Genomic DNA, 16,888 nt, shown 5'->3' on the forward strand with positions numbered 1-16,888 from the left:
AGCTTTTTCCATGTAATCTTTAGTCTCAGTCGTAACAGCCCTTCTCATTGACATTATGATTACACGAGCTGCCCTTATGATCTAGAATATCTAGTTGATGGGAATACTAAAATGTGGTAGCAAACGCTTGATGTTGTATCCTCATTATAAGATAAAATGCTATTTTCTCTGACCTGATCTAGAAGGTAGAGAGGCAAGGTAGTGTTTCGTTGTTAGCCCCTACCGTGGTGTTAGAAACATCCACTTCAATATGATGATGCAAGATAATTTTCCCCCCCTCCGCCAAGCTCACAAATGAGCATAGGAATGTGAAAGTCCAATTGAATTTCACTCTAATTTCAGCAGATTTAAGTATTTATCTGTGCTCACATGCCTGGCACATACTAAACACAACAGTGCATTTTATTCCAATGCGGGCTTCAGAGTGAAACATTAAATATTATTCCAAGGGCTTTTAAAGTGATTAAAGTGTTAAATGCCTGCTGTAGATGATTGAGGCTCTTTGCTTGCCTGATTCAGCTTCTCAGGCCAATGCAGAATAGCGGCAGAGCCGGGAGGCAGGGAGGGAAGCTGGGATGGAGCAGTACAGCCAGTGCTGGATCTCAGGATCACAGAATGGTTTGGGTTGAAAGGGAAGTTAAAGATGCCTGGTTCTGTCCTGTATCCCGAGATCATCGAGGAGGAAAATTCCCACATGACACTTTTCCTCCTCTCCTCCATGTGAGATGGGGAGAAAAAGATGGGCACACATCAAGTGATGTTCCCTTTCCTAATTCGCCTTATTTGGTTCTTTTTAATCTTCATTTTCTTTGTATTAGCAAATAGGGGAAACCTAATGAGGGCAACTCTCAGTGCACCCTGTTCACCCAAGAGAGATGCCTAAGGAGCAGATTCCTTGGGATGTAAATGTTGAGTCAGGGCAGGAATATGTGGTGAAAGCCGGTACCACCCTAAGTGCTGATGCCCTTGGAAGGCTCCTGGTTTATCTCTCAGCTAACCTCAACGTTACTTTTATTTGCTAAAATATTGCTAAACAACAGCTCTGTGAGAACTGCTGAACAAGGCTGGAAATGAATTTATATCCTTCTCTTAGCTCCAACTTCAGTTTACCGGCATTTAGCAAAAAGCATCCATATGGGGGTGGAAGTGAATTATTTGCAAAATCCCAGTAATCAATGAAGGCACCCTCACCTTTGCTGTATCTCACTGGGGGAGACTGCCACTCTTCCCTCGCAGGCGGCCCTCAAAAAGTTATTCACCCCCCTTGTTTTGCCGTTTATTAGAAGGGGCTGCTTTCTGCTGTCATTATTAGCCGGCTTTTTGTTTAGTTATTTATTAGTTGGTTGCTCTTTTATAATGTCCGTGTTATCTCCAAAAATAAATTATCATGAAATAGAGTTAGCTCACTACTTGCCAAAGTGGCATTTACCATCCTCAGCTTCTTTTCAGCGCGAGAGAAATAATGCGGCTCCGGCAGGGCGCTCGGCCAGGCCTCCTGGCCGGCCTCCAGCTCTTTCCCTGGCGGAGCTGCCGCTCTCTCTGTCTTCTCCTTTCCCTGTCCTGTGCTCGATTTTTCCCCCCCCTGCCCCCCTTCCCTTTTTATTTTTATTTCTTTCCTTGCCCCAGAGGTGAATCTCTGCTAAGGAGCAGAAGTTGATTCTTAATTTTATACACATTGTTAGTCTCGAAATAAGGAGGAGACTAAAAATGTGTTGATGCCCAGCTTGCTGGCAATTGTGATGCTTTGAACGGATCTGTGTGGAGTGCTTTTCAGACAGGAATTTCTTTATTTCATGTTTATTTATATATTTATTTACATATTTATTTACGAACGCTCTAAATGCCTGCAGCCTCTTGTGGCATAAAAGTCAACTGAGTTGGAGCTGGTGATTGACTTTACCATCTCTTGCTTTCCTTGGCCTGTTTTATTCTGTGATTGCCCAACACGGTTCAGTTTGAACCCAGAGCTGGGCATGGTGGGAGGAGGTGGATGTGCTTGGTGTGGGTGCCCCTGACCTCTTCCCATCCACGTCCCCTGCCTGTCCCTCAGCTGGGATGTTCCTTGCCCAGCTCCCAGCTGAGTGTCCCAGAGGAGGAGAGGAGGTTAGGCGGGGAGGCGAGCGCTCGCCCGCCGCTAGACGGCCGGAGATTGACGCTGCTTGTTGTGTTATTTTGCAGGTAAAGATGAGCCCAGCAGCTACACGTGTACGACTTGTAAACAGCCTTTCAACAGCGCCTGGTTCCTCTTGCAGCACGCACAGAACACACACGGCTTACGGATCTACCTAGAAAGCGAGCACGGCAGCCCCCTGACGCCACGGGTTGGTATCCCAACAGGACTAGGTGCAGAGTGCCCTTCCCAGCCACCTCTCCACGGGATTCACATTGCAGACAATAACCCTTTTAACCTGCTCAGAATACCCGGCTCGGTCTCGAGGGAGGCGTCGGGGCTGGGAGAAGGGCGTTTCCCACCCACGCCGCCCCTCTTTAGCCCTCCCCCGAGGCACCATTTGGATCCGCATCGCATTGAGCGCCTGGGTGCGGAAGAAATGGCTCTGGCCACCCATCACCCTAGTGCCTTTGACAGGGTGCTGCGACTGAACCCCATGGCGATGGAGCCCCCCGCTATGGATTTCTCCCGGAGGCTGCGGGAGCTGGCCGGCAACACCTCCAGCCCACCCTTGTCCCCGAGCCGGCCCAGCCCTATGCAAAGGTTGCTGCAGCCCTTCCAGCCCAGCAGCAAGCCCCCGTTCCTGGCCACGCCGCCCCTCCCTCCTCTGCAGTCTGCTCCTCCTCCATCCCAGCCCCCCATGAAGTCCAAGTCCTGCGAGTTCTGTGGGAAGACCTTCAAGTTTCAGAGCAACCTGGTGGTCCACCGCCGGAGCCACACGGGGGAGAAGCCCTACAAGTGCAACCTCTGCGACCACGCCTGCACGCAGGCCAGCAAGCTGAAGCGCCACATGAAGACCCACATGCACAAGTCCTCCCCCATGACGGTGAAGTCGGACGACGGGCTCTCCACCGCCAGCTCCCCTGAGCCGGGCACCAGCGACCTGGTGGGCAGCGCCAGCAGCGCCCTCAAGTCCGTGGTGGCCAAGTTCAAGAGCGAGAATGACCCCAACATGATCCCTGAGAACGGGGATGAGGAAGAGGAGGAGGAGGAGGAGGAAGAGGAGGAGGAGGAGGAGGAAGAGGAGGAGGACTTGAACGAGAGCGACAGGCCGGACTATGGCTTCGGGATGAGCCTGGAGGCGGCCCGTCACCACGAGAACAACTCGCGGGCCGGCGAGGAGGGCCGGGCGATGCCGGACGTCATGCAGGGCATGGTCTTGAGCTCCATGCAGCACTTCAGCGAGGCCTTCCACCAGGTCCTGGGGGAGAAACACAAGCGGGGCCACCTCCCCGAGCCCGAGGTGCACAGGGACACTTGCGACGAAGACTCAGTGGCCGGCGAGTCCGACCGCATCGACGAGGGGGCCGTCAACGGCCGGGGCTGCTCCCCGGGGGAGTCTGCCTCGGGAGGCCTGTCCAAAAAGCTGCTGCTGGGTAGCCCCAGCTCCTTGAGCCCCTTCTCCAAACGCATCAAGCTGGAGAAGGAGTTCGACCTGCCGGCCGCCGCCATGCCCAACACCGAGAACGTTTACTCCCAGTGGCTGGCGGGCTACGCCGCCTCCCGGCAGCTGAAGGACCCCTTCCTCAGCTTCGGCGACTCCCGACAATCGCCCTTCGCCTCCTCCTCCGAGCACTCCTCGGAGAACGGCAGCCTGCGCTTCTCCACGCCGCCGGGCGAGCTGGACGGAGGGATCTCAGGCCGCAGCGGCACGGGAAGCGGAGGGAGCACCCCCCATATTAGTGGCCCGGGCCCTGGCAGGCCCAGCTCAAAAGAGGGCAGACGCAGCGACACTTGTGAGTACTGTGGGAAGGTCTTCAAGAACTGTAGTAATCTCACCGTCCACAGACGGAGCCACACGGGCGAGAGGCCGTATAAGTGTGAGCTTTGCAACTACGCCTGCGCCCAGAGTAGCAAGCTCACCCGGCACATGAAAACACACGGGCAGGTGGGAAAGGACGTTTACAAATGCGAGATTTGTAAGATGCCTTTTAGCGTGTACAGTACCCTGGAGAAACACATGAAAAAATGGCACAGTGATCGAGTCTTGAATAACGAGATAAAAACTGAATAGAGGTATATTCGTACCCCCCCCACCCCCATCCACACCGCCCCCCCCCACCCCGCCCCCCACCCCGCATCCCCGTAGAGATTTTCTAGTCCCTTGTGATGGAAGTCATGGAAGCTAAGGATATTTGGAAAGTGCTTGTCACCAGCACACCCTGTTTATTTTCTTTTTGTTCTCACCGTTTGAATGCATGATCTGTATCGGGGCAATACTATTGCATTTTACGCAAACTTTGAGCCTTTCTCTTGTGCAATAATTTACATGTTGTGTATGTTGGGGTTTTTTTTTTTTTGGGTTGTTTTTTTTTTTACTTTGGTTGGTTTTATTTTTTTAATTTCTTTTTTTTTTTTTTTTTTAATTTTTGGATTAGACAGCATGTATGGTATGTTATGGCTGTTTTTAAATTGTCCCTGATTAGTTGCTGAGCAAACACGTCGCTGTTTCCAATTCCGTTCGGGAAAAAAAAAAAAAGGAAAAGAAAAAAAAAAAAAGAGGAAAAAAGAGGAGAGGAGGAGGAGGAGGAGGAGGAAAAAACAAAAAAAAAAAAGAAAAAAAAAAGAAAGGTGAAACAAAACCAAACCCGAGAGCAAACAAAACCGACCATGCTGCATACATCCTGTAATACATATCATGTACAGTTTTGTTTTGTGACGTGCAAAGGAAAGCTCGCTGTGGGTGACCCTCTGCGGACAGGACCGATAGCACCGAAGAAGCGTTGTGTTAGCCTAGCTCGCTGTCTTAAACCAATAAACCCACGATTGGAGACAGAGTTCCCCTTGGGAACACTAAAAAAGGCCTTTAATTGGGAATAACCGACCGCCACCAGTCAGGAAGAGGTAGATTTCTCTTAGCTTTTGATTTCAAACACACCCACCCGCCCACAAAAATAATAATAATAATAATAATGATGATAATAATAATAATAAGTAATCCGAGTGCCTTGGGTCAGTCACGGCCGATGCCGATGGCTCCTTTCTGCTCGTCCTCCACGCGTAGCTCGTCGCCAGCTCGGCTGCGCTGGGAGCCGCCCGTGCCCCTCACACCGCCGGCCACCTAGGAACGAAGAGGGAAGAGGAAACTAAGGAAGAGAAAGAAATGACCCGCTCAGTCCTAGTTAATCATCATTCTCCTCTGCCTTTTATTGTTATTATTAATTATTATTATTATTATTGCTATTATTTTTTTAAAACTGATCGTACCAGTCTAAAAACCTGCTTGGCTCGTGGAGAGAGCTTAAAACGAGATGTAGAACCTGCCCCCCGCCCGCCCTGCCCCAAACTTTTATTCCCCCCTCCCCATCAATGATTAAATAGAATGTGAAACGCGCAGAGGCCCTTCAACACCATTAAACACACAATAAAGGAAATCCGTTTTATGAAGATATTTACTTTTAATAATATCTTTTATTGATTCTGGCACCAAAACAAATAAATTCGGAGCCACTTGGTTGTCAAGCTGACAATCAAATTATAAACTTTAAGACCTCGTGTATACCGTATAAAAAATAAAATAAAGACTGGCAATAATATTTTACTGAGTGTAACAGATAGAGGAGCAAAAAAATAAATAAATTGTGATTTATTAGCACAATGTGGTACTGTTTGCCATTTAAAACTAGAACAGGTGTATAAGCTAATATCGACACAGTGGTGATTAACTATGAACTCTTATAAGACTTGCCTTTAATGTGATGCTTTGGAAGAAGTAACAGGAAATTAAAAAAAAAAAAAAGGAAGAAAAAAAGCAAAAGAGTAGCAGTATCTGTTTGTGCTCCCTAAAAGTTGTCCTTCATTTTTTTTTTTTCCCCATCCTCTGTGTGCTATTTGTGTTGACGTGGAAGAGGATTCCTTGTTTTATTCCTAAGCTAGCGCCCGCCCCGGTTGGTGTTCAAATAGCACTTGACTCTGCCTGTGATGTCTGTATCTTTTCTTTAATCAAAGGTACAGAGGTTGAGTATAAAATGAGACTGCTCAGATAGGACAATTAAGTGCACTGTACAATTTTCCCAGTTTACAGGTCTTTACTTTAAGGGAAAAGTTGCAAGAAAGCTGAAAAGAAAAAAAAAAAAATTAAAAAAATGAAAATTCAACACACATTGATGAGCATAAAAAAAAAAAAAAAACAAACCCACAAAACCCCACAAACTTTGCCAGCCATTTACTTGACTAATGAGCTTATCTTCTCGGACGCGACATTACAGCGCTGTGAATGGAAACAGACTCTACACTCACATAAAATGAATGATTGCTTTCACTCCTACAGTGCGAGGATTTTTTTTTTTTTTGTACAAAAAAAAAAAAAAGGATTTAAGAAAAAAAAAAAAAACCACCACAAAACCTTTTTTTAAATATAAATGTTAAGAAAATTTTTTTAAGGAAGAAAAAGAAAAAAAAACCACAACACTTCATTATGTTTAGGGGGAAAACTGTATTTTAGGGTTCATTGTCTTGGTGGTGTACAAGACTTGTTACTCATTTTAAAATGGTAGTGGAAATTCTATGCCTTGGATATACACAGCTCTTCAGGTTGTATAAAAACATGCATTGGGGAAAGGTTTTAAGATTATATAGTACTTAAATATAGGAAAATGCACACTCATGTTGATTCCTATGCTAAAACACATTTATGGTCTCTTTTTTCTGTATTTCTAGAATGGTATTTGAATTAAATGTTCATCTAGTGTAGGCACTATAGTATTTATATTGAAGCTTGTATTTTTAACTGTTGCTTGTTCTCTCAAAAGGTATCGATGTACCTTTTTTGGTAGTGGAAAAAAAAAAAAAAACCACAGGCTGCCACAGTATATTTTTTTAATTTGGCAGGATAATATAGTGCAAATTATTTGTATGTTTCAAAAAAAAGAAAAAAGACAAAAAGACAAAAAAGGTGTGACATTGTACAGATCCGAGGCCATATAATGGCCCTTTGGGGGGAACCTGTTCCGATGTCACGCTGCTGGCCGTCACAGAGGGGTGTACATATCTTTTTTCGTTCTTTTTTCCTGCTGCCATACTGTATGCAGTACTGCAAGCTAATAACGTTGGTTTGTTATGTAGTGTGCTTTATGTCCCTTTCCTTCTATCACCCGACATTCCAGCATCTTAACTTCATATGCAGTAAAAGAAAGAAAAGAAAGAAAAGAAAAGAAAGAAAGAAAAAAAAAAAGCTAAAAAAAAAGGGAAAAAAAAAAAAGAAAAGAAAAAACCGTTTTGCAGTTTTTTTCATTGCCAAAAACTAAATGGTGCTTTATATTTAGATTGGAAAGAATTTCATATGCAAAGCATATTAAAGAGAAAGCCCGCTTGAGTCAATACTTTTTTGTAAATGGCAATGCAGAATATTTTGTTATTGGCCTTTTCTATTCCTGTAATGAAAGCTGTTTGTCGTAACTTGAAATTTTATCTTTTACTATGGGAGTCACTATTTATTATTGCTTATGTGCTCTGTTCAAAACAGAGGCACTTAATTTGATCTTTTATTTTTCTTTGGGGTTTTTTTTTGGGGGGGGGAATTTTTTTAAATTTTTTTTAATTTTTTTTTTTTATTATTTGGATGACCAAAGGTCATTACAACCTGGCTTTTTATTGTATTTGTTTCTGGTCTTTGTTAAGTTCTATTGGAAAAACCACTGTCTGTGTTTTTTTGGCAGTTGTCTGCATTATCCTGTTCATACACCCATTTTGTCCCTTTATTGAAAAAATAAAAAAAAAACCTTAAAGTACACAGTGTCAGCTTCTGGTGTCCTCATTTGACACACGCTGTAGGTGGCTTCCAGCAGCAGGCTGTAGGGGAAGGTCCCACGCAGGGGCGTTTTGGGGGTCCCGCTCCAGTGCCCAGGGAGCGCCCACCACCCAGCTTGGCCTTACTTAAATCAGCCCCCTCTGCCCAGGAAGAGGATTTTTGGGCTCAGGAGTTCACTGTCCAGCCAGTGGAAGGTGTTTGCAGTCTGGACCTGTAGCTTTGGGATTTCCCCCCCCTCTAGATTAGGAGTGAGCTGTGACCCCCTTACCGCGATAGCCTGCGGCAGCCCCGGCCTTCGCTCGGTCTGCAGCAGGGACTTCCCTCCCCGTGGGGCAGATCTGTGGCAGAAGAGGTGAGCAAACAACAGCTCTGCAGCCCCCGGGGCTCCCCTGTCCCCGCTGCTTTTGGGGACGGGGTGACATCAGTCGCTGGCACCTGGGAGCTGATTGCTCTCGGGGGGCCGAGGTCTCTGGGATCGCACCGAGCCCAGCCCAAAGCTCCCAGCCCTGCTCCCAGGTGGAGCTGGGAGCTCCCTTCTTTTCTCCCCGGTCTTTGATTTTTTTTCTTGTCTTTTTTGGTGGGAATTGCAGGTTTCTGTGCATTGTCTCTAAAATCTGGAGTTCAGGTCCCCCCTGTCCCCCCTTAGGGGTCTGTATATGTTGTCAGTTTGACAAATACTGCATGTTGCAGCATCTCTTTACTTTATTAAAGCACATACCGCTGTGATATTGTCTCTTGCTGTTCCTAGTGTAATGGATTTAATACTATTTTTTTTTCTTTTCCTTTTTTTGATTTCTGTAAAACCTTCCAGTTGTTCTGTTGTCTTCTTGTGATGGCATCATTTGTTGCCTGTATTTTGCCCGGCGCCTTCTGAAGGGGGAGGTTTGGAATTTTAAAAAAAGACAGAAATACCTATCTAAAGAAAGAAAATATATTCTTTTTCTAAGAGAGATTTGAGAAGAACGTAGTAAAGCTCCATTTTAATCCTGGAGGAGGAAGGGGGAAGGTTTTGTTGTCTGGGCTAGCGGGATGAGAGTGCAGGAGGGCTGGAAAGGTGCGGGCGGTGCCCCCGGAGCTGCTCTCCCCTTCAGCAGGGTGGTACCCACTGGCTGGAGCTGGAGTGGTGCCAGAGGGATCCCTGGCATAGGGGAGGCAGAGTCCCACCCCTGCGTGGGGAGCTTGAGGTGGCAGGCAGGGACACAGGCTGTTCCCTGGAGGGCCAGTGTCCGCAGGGATGTGCTTTGCAGCTGCCTTGATGACGCATCTCTTGATCCTGTGCCAGGAAATACCTGTACAAAGTCCGGCCTCTTCCCTCCCTATCCCTGTTTTTATGGCTGGTTGTTGTGAGACCATGGTGGAGGTGTTTCCTAGAGGACTGGGGTTTGCTGTGCCCGGGATCGAGCGTAGCCTGGGTGTGTTATGGAGTGGGTGCTGGACCCTGGGTGCTCGTCGTCCCACTGCCTTTCCCTACACTGTGTTGTACTTAGGAAATAATCCCATATGGAAGCACATAGGCAGGCATCGCTAGTGCTGCTCCAGTGGAAAGCACCACTTTGACTTCTTTATTGAGCGTGTGGTTCTCAGGTTTCCCAAAGCTGAGTTTTCCAGCTTTCCCAGAGAGGAAGGAGCGCAGGGGGCGCCGCGTGGCGCGCAGGGCAGGGGCGGTGGTCGGAGGAAGGAGCGGCAGGAGAAGCGGCTCCCGCTGTAGGAGGAGATGTCAGAGCTCGCCTTTGCCGACCCCCCACAGCAAAGCAGGTGTGCATGGAGGTGGTGTTTTCTGCCAGGGCAGCGAGTTAGGGGTGCGATGGACACACTGAAGTTTGTTGGGTTGGGGCGTGGATGTGCCAGACCCCACCAGGAGCTCTCGAGCTGCTTTGGCATCCTGCGCACCCTTGACCTGAGCCCCCCAGAAACTTCCCTGTTTCTGTGCAAAAAGGTGTCTCTAGGAACGAGTGATGGTTGGGTAATGCCGTCTGTTGTTGAAATCTCAAGCCCCGTCACCTTTTGAGGGGGAACGTGGGTTTATGGCATAGACCCTTTGGTGTCTAACCTCCTCCAAATGGAATGATTATTGTAATGAAGGCGCTGACACAGTATCCAGAATTCAGGCTACAGATGTTTCATATTATGGTGTTTCCAAGGGCTGAGATAATACAGGAATAAGCGATACCATGTCTTTGCTTGACATTCAGGAGGCTGTGGCGTATCTGATGAGATGCAGTTTTGGGGTTTATCTAAGTGCAGAGTTTGTACCCAACAGAAAAATGACACCAGCTGCTCTCTTAGATCCCTCCTTCTCTTTTTTCCTCCAATAAAGGTTGAAACCCACTTCTGGCGGATGCATGGACAAATTGTAGTATTGACTAGGAGAGAGTGATACTGCCCGGAGGGCTCTTTGCCAGAGCTGCTGAAGAGATGCTGCTCCTCGAGCCCAGATGCTCGGCTGCTGCTTTCCAACGAGCCACAGGGATGCAGGAGGGACAGGAGGCGTGGGGGAACCCCGAGGTTTTGTGCCCCTCAGCAGGACTTAAGCTTTGCGGTGGTGGTGTGCTGGGATGGCTGTGCTGCTCTTGGCTGCCTTGGGAGTCTCAGCCAGCTTTAACATTAGCCTGGAAACTCTTGGGCTCAGACAGGAGCAGCAACTATCCCTCCCTGGAGAGAAACTGGGCACGGTGCTCTTGACTTCAGAGCAGGCGCTCCAGCTAGCACCCACTGAAGAGCTGGCCTGGGGAGGAGCTGGTTACGAAGTCCTGATGGCAGCTCACGTGTAGTAGCCCTTTAACCACTCTTTTAAGTATTAATGAAGTAAATTCCATGGAAACCAGCTCCCCATTGGGCGGCCGAGGTGGATTTTGAGGAGTGTGTTGATGATGTGCCGGCCTTGCAGCCCTCAGCCTGTCGTGCGGGTAGGGCAGTGCTGGGTGATCAGCCTGGAGCTGGGAGTGGCTGCTTTCCAGTGCCCCATCCCATGCTGCTGCAGTCCAGGGCTTTGCTGGGCGTGGGCTGGGGCAGTGCAGCTGGAGCTTTGCTGCTGCGGCGTGCGCGTCCATGCCGCGTGATATCCACGTGCTGGGAGCTGGGAAAAGCCCTCCGTGATCCACCCGCCGTGTGCCGTGTTAACAGTCCCAGGGGCTTTCAGCAGGGCCTTCAGCACCTGGGGGAAGCCCACGAGGGTTTGGGAAGGACTAAGAGGAGGTTTGCAAGACAGGCTGGCTTGGTCCCTGTCCAGTAAAGCCAGAGGTTTTTCTTCCTTTCCCGCTTGGTGCCGAGGATGCCGGATCGGGAGCGTGGCCTGGGAGAGGAAGGGCTCCGTCCTGCCGTGTCCCTTTGTGGCAGCTGGGTGTCCTAGTTGTTAGAGCCAGAAACGAGGCAGAAAGAGAAGTAGGATAAGGGAATGACTCACACCGAGGGCCATGTCACACCTGTTCTCTCCTCTGTCCCCATGCTCTCTGTAGGTTCGGCGTACCCCCCCAGCTGGCGCGGCGCCCAGGGAGCCCCGGATGTCTGGCAGTTTTCGGATGGAAGTTCAAGAGCACTTAAATTCTGAAAGGAGGTGAAGCTGGGGCAAGCGGCCGGCGGCGTCTCGGCGTCTGGAGGTGGCCTCTGTCCTGCTGGCTCGCCGCGTCCCCGGGAGAGCCTGAGGAGTCACCCGCCGACAGCAGCGCTCCCCGGGCTCCTCCTGCCTGCAAGACTATCGTATTTATATTTTGTAATAGAGTACAACACTTCTTTGGGGCTGGTTTTTTCCGTTTTTTTGGGGTTTTATTTTTTTTTTGTTCATTGGGTTTTTTGGGTTTTTTTTTTCATTTTCTAAAAACAAACAAACAAAAAAAACCCCACCCACCAAGGTCAAGGGCTTAATGATGGCTCCGACTGGCTCCTTTCCCCATGGAAAAGACTGTCTTGCTCTCGTGGACAACCCGGCCCGTTGGTTATCCCCGCAACGTGCCTTTCCTCGGGAGGCACATCTGATGTGATGAATTAAAAATAAAGCAAAACACAGTGTAGGTCTGTGGGTGGGTGGGAAATTGCCATAATAAATGTTGGAGCTTTAGGTTTTGTTTGCTCTGTCTTTAATTTTTAATGCTAACAAGGGCCAGACGGCTGGTGTGACTTTGTGTTCCCGTCCCGGCTGCAGAAAAGCGAGTGCTGGGTTTTCAGTGGGCATGCTGTTGGCACCAGGGGCTGCCTGCTCCCAGCAGACAGGACAGACCTTTCCCACAGAGCTAGGCCAGGAGCTGGGCTTAGGGCCGGGCACCCTGAGCACTGCTGAGCTGCCTCTGGCCTTTGGTGATGCTGAAGGGGGGTTCCAGCTCTCCTGCAGCGTCCTTGGGGAATGCCAGCTCTGGTGTTGCGTTCTGCTGCCGAGCTGGCAGCTCCTGGGGCTGATCCATGATGTGAAGCGAGGCCAGCACAGGTTTTGGGAGGGGTGATAGTCGTGCTGAGAGTCAGAGCAGGGCATGCAGAGCCTGCCCTGAGCTGGGGGATCTGCCAGGTTGCTGTCCCGGTGTTTCCCAGGCTTGGACTGGGGCGTCCCTGGCTTGGCGCTGAGCACCACCCAAGGAGGCTCCTGGGTGGGGGCCCAGGCGCTGTGCTGAGCAGAAGATGGGAGATGTGAGAGCTTTGTGCTGGCTCTGACAGGACTGATAGGCTGTAGCTGCTCCTGCCTGTGCTGGCTGGTGGGAATGGCTCTTATTTGGTGACAGAAGCAGCTGGGTAGCGAGTGGAGGGGCTGGCTGGCCGGGATCAGCGGGATGGAGTCGAGTTCTGGGGAAAGAGCCAGTGGATTGCTTGGCTTTGTGCATCACCTTCAGTCTCATCCTGTTCTGTTCCTCTCCTTGCTTCCAGTCTGAGCGAGACCCTCACCTGGGGCCACTCTCTCCTGGTGAAACCTGGCTGTAGGGAAAACCATGTTGCCTTTTCCATGGACAGCGTTGCTCTTTTGTTGTTTCAAACCCCGGGCTGTGGTTTTCTCCTGGTGGCCTGGGCACAGCACAAGCACAGACACTTCAGTACCTTAAAATCTGGCTGGGGTGGGCAGCAGGAGCATCTCCAAGGGGTGCCACACTGGAAGCCTGGAGGACTTGGTGCACTGGGACACAAAGGGAGCTATTGCTGCTTCTTCTAAGGTGATCTGGTCTTGGAGGGCAAACCACCCAAAAGTCTCCGCACAGCCTCAGCTCTTTTTTTATCATCGGGGGATGTTCTTACAGTTTCTTCCTAACCCAGCCTGTGCTGCCACCTCTGTGTCTGCTCCTAAGGGGTTTTTGAGCCTTGGAAGGGTGAATCCTGTTGGATTAAGCACCTGATTGACTGTGAGTGTACCAGTGGTGGAGAGCCCTGGCATCTCTGCTCCTGGCAGCCGTGTCAGATCAGGGCTGTGGAGTCACTGGCTGCTCTGCTCCTTTCTCTGGACTGCTGGGCAGGGCTCACCTGGTCTGCATCCACAGGGCTGCTGGGAAGCTGCTGTGTGAGGAGTTCCAGCGTGCTGGCTCCTTCTGGGGGTGTCTGACCCTTGCTTTGTGTGAGCACAGGTCCAACTCAGTTCGTGGGTGTCTTCTGGGCTAGCTGGTTGTGCTTTGGCTGCTCTGCCTGGTGGAAAAAGTGTGATGGGATCTGCTTTCTCTGGCTGTGGCTTGTCTCTCCTTCAGCAGGCAGCGTGAGGGCAAGGGTTTCTCCCAGGAAAAGTGAGAAATAACAAAGTAGGGGTGGCTGAGTGTGTTCTGCCAAGCACAGAAGTGATACCTGAAGTGCTGAAGATGTAGTAAAATAGTCTTTGAAATGTCTATTTTTTAATACAGTTGTTAAACTCTCCCCCAACTCTTAGGGCTTTCAAACATCTTCAGAATTCGTGTTGCCTTAACAGGTGCCATGTCTGTGCTGAGAGCCCCCTGTGAGCCACGGGGCTCCTCTCCCTGCTGCCAGCCCTGCTCCTGCTCCTGCTCCTGCTCCAGACTCTGCTGTGGCTCCTGCAGAGCCCCAGGACAGCCTCAGCACTGGCTCTGGCAGAGATTCCAAAGGGTTTCCACGGCCCTGGGTGACCTGGGGGGGCTGGGTGCTTTAATTAAGGGTGTCATCAGGGTCCTCTTTCTGTCTGAGCAGGGCTTGGCTGAGTCCCCTTGCTGTGTGTGGGGGATCACCAGCAGCTTGGTGAGTTCCTGCCAATTAACAAGAGTCCAAGGTTTCCTGGGAGGGGAGGGCTTTGTTAGCCTCAAAGCTGGAGGTTGCTGGTGCAAGAGGGGCCGTATTCCCAGGGGTTCTGTGTTTTGGCATATTCTCCAGGTGTTGGTCTGCACATCCAAATTGGAAATAAGGTGTGGTTGGCCTTTATTAAGAAAACAAAGCTCCTAAAGTTTTGGGGCTCTTAATAAAGAAAAGATGAATGTTCTTCCCAGTCCCGGGGGTTGAGATGAGCAAGATTCCTGGGAATCACCTGGCTTATCTTTGAGGTTTTGGGTTTAAAAAGCTGCTTTCAGACTTGGAGATGACCTGACTATGCTGTGTTTGATTTCTAAGCACACTTTTCCTGACACTAAAATGCAGCAAAGGTCAAGCCTTTCGTGAAGCCTAGCTTAAATTTTGCTTTCAAAATAATGTATGTTTTGGATTCGTGATGCATCTGGGCTGTGGACTTTTATGAGATGCAAGACCTCTCCCCAGAAGGGATCTGAAAACAGATTTTGTGAGTCAGTTTCCAAGCAAAACTGCCAAGCTCCTCGTGGGTTTTTTCAACCCCAGCTTTGTGTTGGGTCCCACTCAGTGACTGTGTTCAAGCAGCATCGTGGTGTCGGTGGCTGACAGCACAGCTGTGGGCTCTGGGGGAAGCTGCAGGGAAGCTCCATCCTCCTTGGGCTGCTGCAGGTTGTTTTAGCATCTTTAGCCTTTACTTTGGGTTTGCATCTCCTTTCTAGTGTATGTTTGAGCTGTCTGGGTGCGGGTGAGGCCCGGGCTGAGCCTTTACCTGTGGAGTTTTGGCAGTGAGGAGGGGGAGGACCCGCTGAGCACCACTGCTGTGCCAGGGCCCCCTGCTCTGCTGGGGTGTTTCACCACTGAACCTCACTGAAAAGTCTCATTGAGGAGTGAGCTGGACCCCACAGCCCTCAAAAACAGGAGTGGTGCCTTGTTTCCTTCTTCCCTGCTTCTCCTCCCACCCAGCTTTCCCATTTCAGGCTTCATCATTCAGTTGTGCGTTGTATCTGCTGCAAGTCAAACATTGTTGCCCCTCCATCCCGGTTCTCTCCCCCAAAAAATCATCCTCTTAGGATTCATCTCCTGCAGGGTCCAAACAATCCATCATTCCCAAGGCAAGGTGGAGTTGCAGGGGGCAGAACCAGGACAGAACAAAACCCCTAAACCCCAAACACGGCCCTTACTCCTGAATCTCCCTGCATAGAGTTACACATCTGGTGGAGGCTTGCTCCTTGTTGCCATGACTTTTATTGCATCTTTAGCAGTGATGAAGTTCAGATGGCAGAACCAGGGGGCCCCAATTTAATTTCTCCTCCCGGCCTCCCGTAACGAGCACGGCGCGATCCCTGGGAATGCCGGCTGCGAGGGCGGGAGGAGGGGAAAACCTGGCACTGGCCGTGGCAGCAGGTGGGTGGAGGTGCCTGTGCTGTGTGAGCATCCCATTCTGCACGGAGGGGCACGATGGGCAGGTGGTTTCTCCCCACAAAAGCCACGGGAGGTGGATCCCCAGCTTTCCCTGGTGGCCGGGGTGTGCCGCTTCCCGAGGTCGCTCCAGCCCCGACAGCTCTTCCCTGGCCCTTTCCATGACCCTCTGGGCTTCCAGTGGTGATGTACAGAAGCTCCCAGCTCCCCCCAATGTCTGCATGTGTCTAAGGGCTATACAGGACCCATTGGCGGGCCCCCGTCGGCGGGATTTGTGCATGCAAAATGAAGGTTGTGTTTGGCTTCTCATACTCGGGTCTATATTCCATATTGTGTTGACCAAGAAAAACACCTCAGCCCCTGTGCTGAAGAATGTGATGGACTGATGGCTTTCAGAAACGTACTGTAAATCAAGGAGGCTAATAAATACTTGCTATTAATAAAACGGGGCTACTGCCTTTCAAGTTATTTTCACGTTTTGCAGCATCCTGATTTCAATGGCACGAACGAGGTGGTGCCTTTGGACCTCTCCTCCTCCCCCGGCACTGTGTGGCTCAGCTGAACCCCCCAAAGGCTTGGGCAGGAGCTTCTCCTCAGTGAGGAGGTTTAGATGGAGCAGCCCAACCCCAGAGAGCTGCTGAGGGGTGACCCCAGTGGTGCAGGGTCCCCTTGGCAGAGGGGCATCCCTGGGGTCTGGCAGATGATCCCCAGAGCTGGCCAAGCCCGGCTCAAAAGCTCCACCACTGCACTAAGCCTCTAATGCTTCCCAGGTGTGAGAGCACAGGCAGAGCATCCAGGGGCTGCTTCACCCCTTCCCTCAGGTTTCTCTGCTTCTGTGCACGGGGCTTGGCTGAAGGTGCTGGTGCTGGTGGTGGCCAGGGGCCTCCTGTCACGGACACCAGCCGGCAGCAGAAAATAACGGGGCTTTGAGTTTGCTCCCTGAGTCTCTGTATGCGTGCTCGTGGTGCCCACAGGGGTGCCAGGTCACTCTGTGGACAGCCCTGCCCTTGGAACCCTGGGACACTCAGGGCAGGGAGGGAGCAGGGCATGGAGCCCTAAATAAACCTTTTTTCCCTGTGAGAGCCTGTCCTCTCCCTGACCCCGTCCTGCAGCTCCAGCTCGGCCAGCAGAGCCCGGTGCCTGTGGCACTCCTGTCCCCCTCCCCTGCGGGCAGAGGGTGTCCCCTGGCAGCCCTTGCTCCATGGCTTGTGTCCATGAAATCCCCCACTGGTGGGCATCCCCAAAATCCCCCTGTGCCCTTAATTCCACTATGGATAAAACCCATCTTTTATGTTCTCCTTCCAGCAGACCTTTTCCTTGCTCCCTGCCTGGCATGCTCCCCTGGGCTTTGGCTTTTC

At 50.5% G+C, this 16,888-nt stretch overlaps 1 protein-coding gene across 8 annotated transcripts in view; it reads left to right on the plus strand.

Moving 5' to 3' along the window:
- The window catches only part of BCL11A (BCL11 transcription factor A), a 126,596-nt gene extending 110,621 nt beyond the window's left edge, over positions 1-15,975 (plus strand). For 4 of the 8 annotated variants that reach the window (XM_059840524.1, XM_059840523.1, XM_059840528.1 and 1 more), the window contains one exon: positions 2,179-4,221. In XM_059840524.1, coding sequence (XP_059696507.1) covers positions 2,179-4,184 — 2,006 coding nt within the window. In that variant the 3' untranslated portion in view covers positions 4,185-4,221. Of the gene's footprint in view, positions 1-2,178; positions 4,222-4,291; positions 7,900-11,374 lie in introns of those variants that run through there. The other 4 variants (XM_059840531.1, XM_059840525.1, XM_059840530.1 and 1 more) reach the window with 4 other exon arrangements.
- Positions 15,976-16,888: the final 913 nt, after the last annotated feature.

This window comes from Haemorhous mexicanus, chromosome 3 (genome assembly GCF_027477595.1).
Source record: "Haemorhous mexicanus isolate bHaeMex1 chromosome 3, bHaeMex1.pri, whole genome shotgun sequence".
Taxonomy (NCBI): Eukaryota; Metazoa; Chordata; class Aves; order Passeriformes; family Fringillidae; genus Haemorhous; species Haemorhous mexicanus.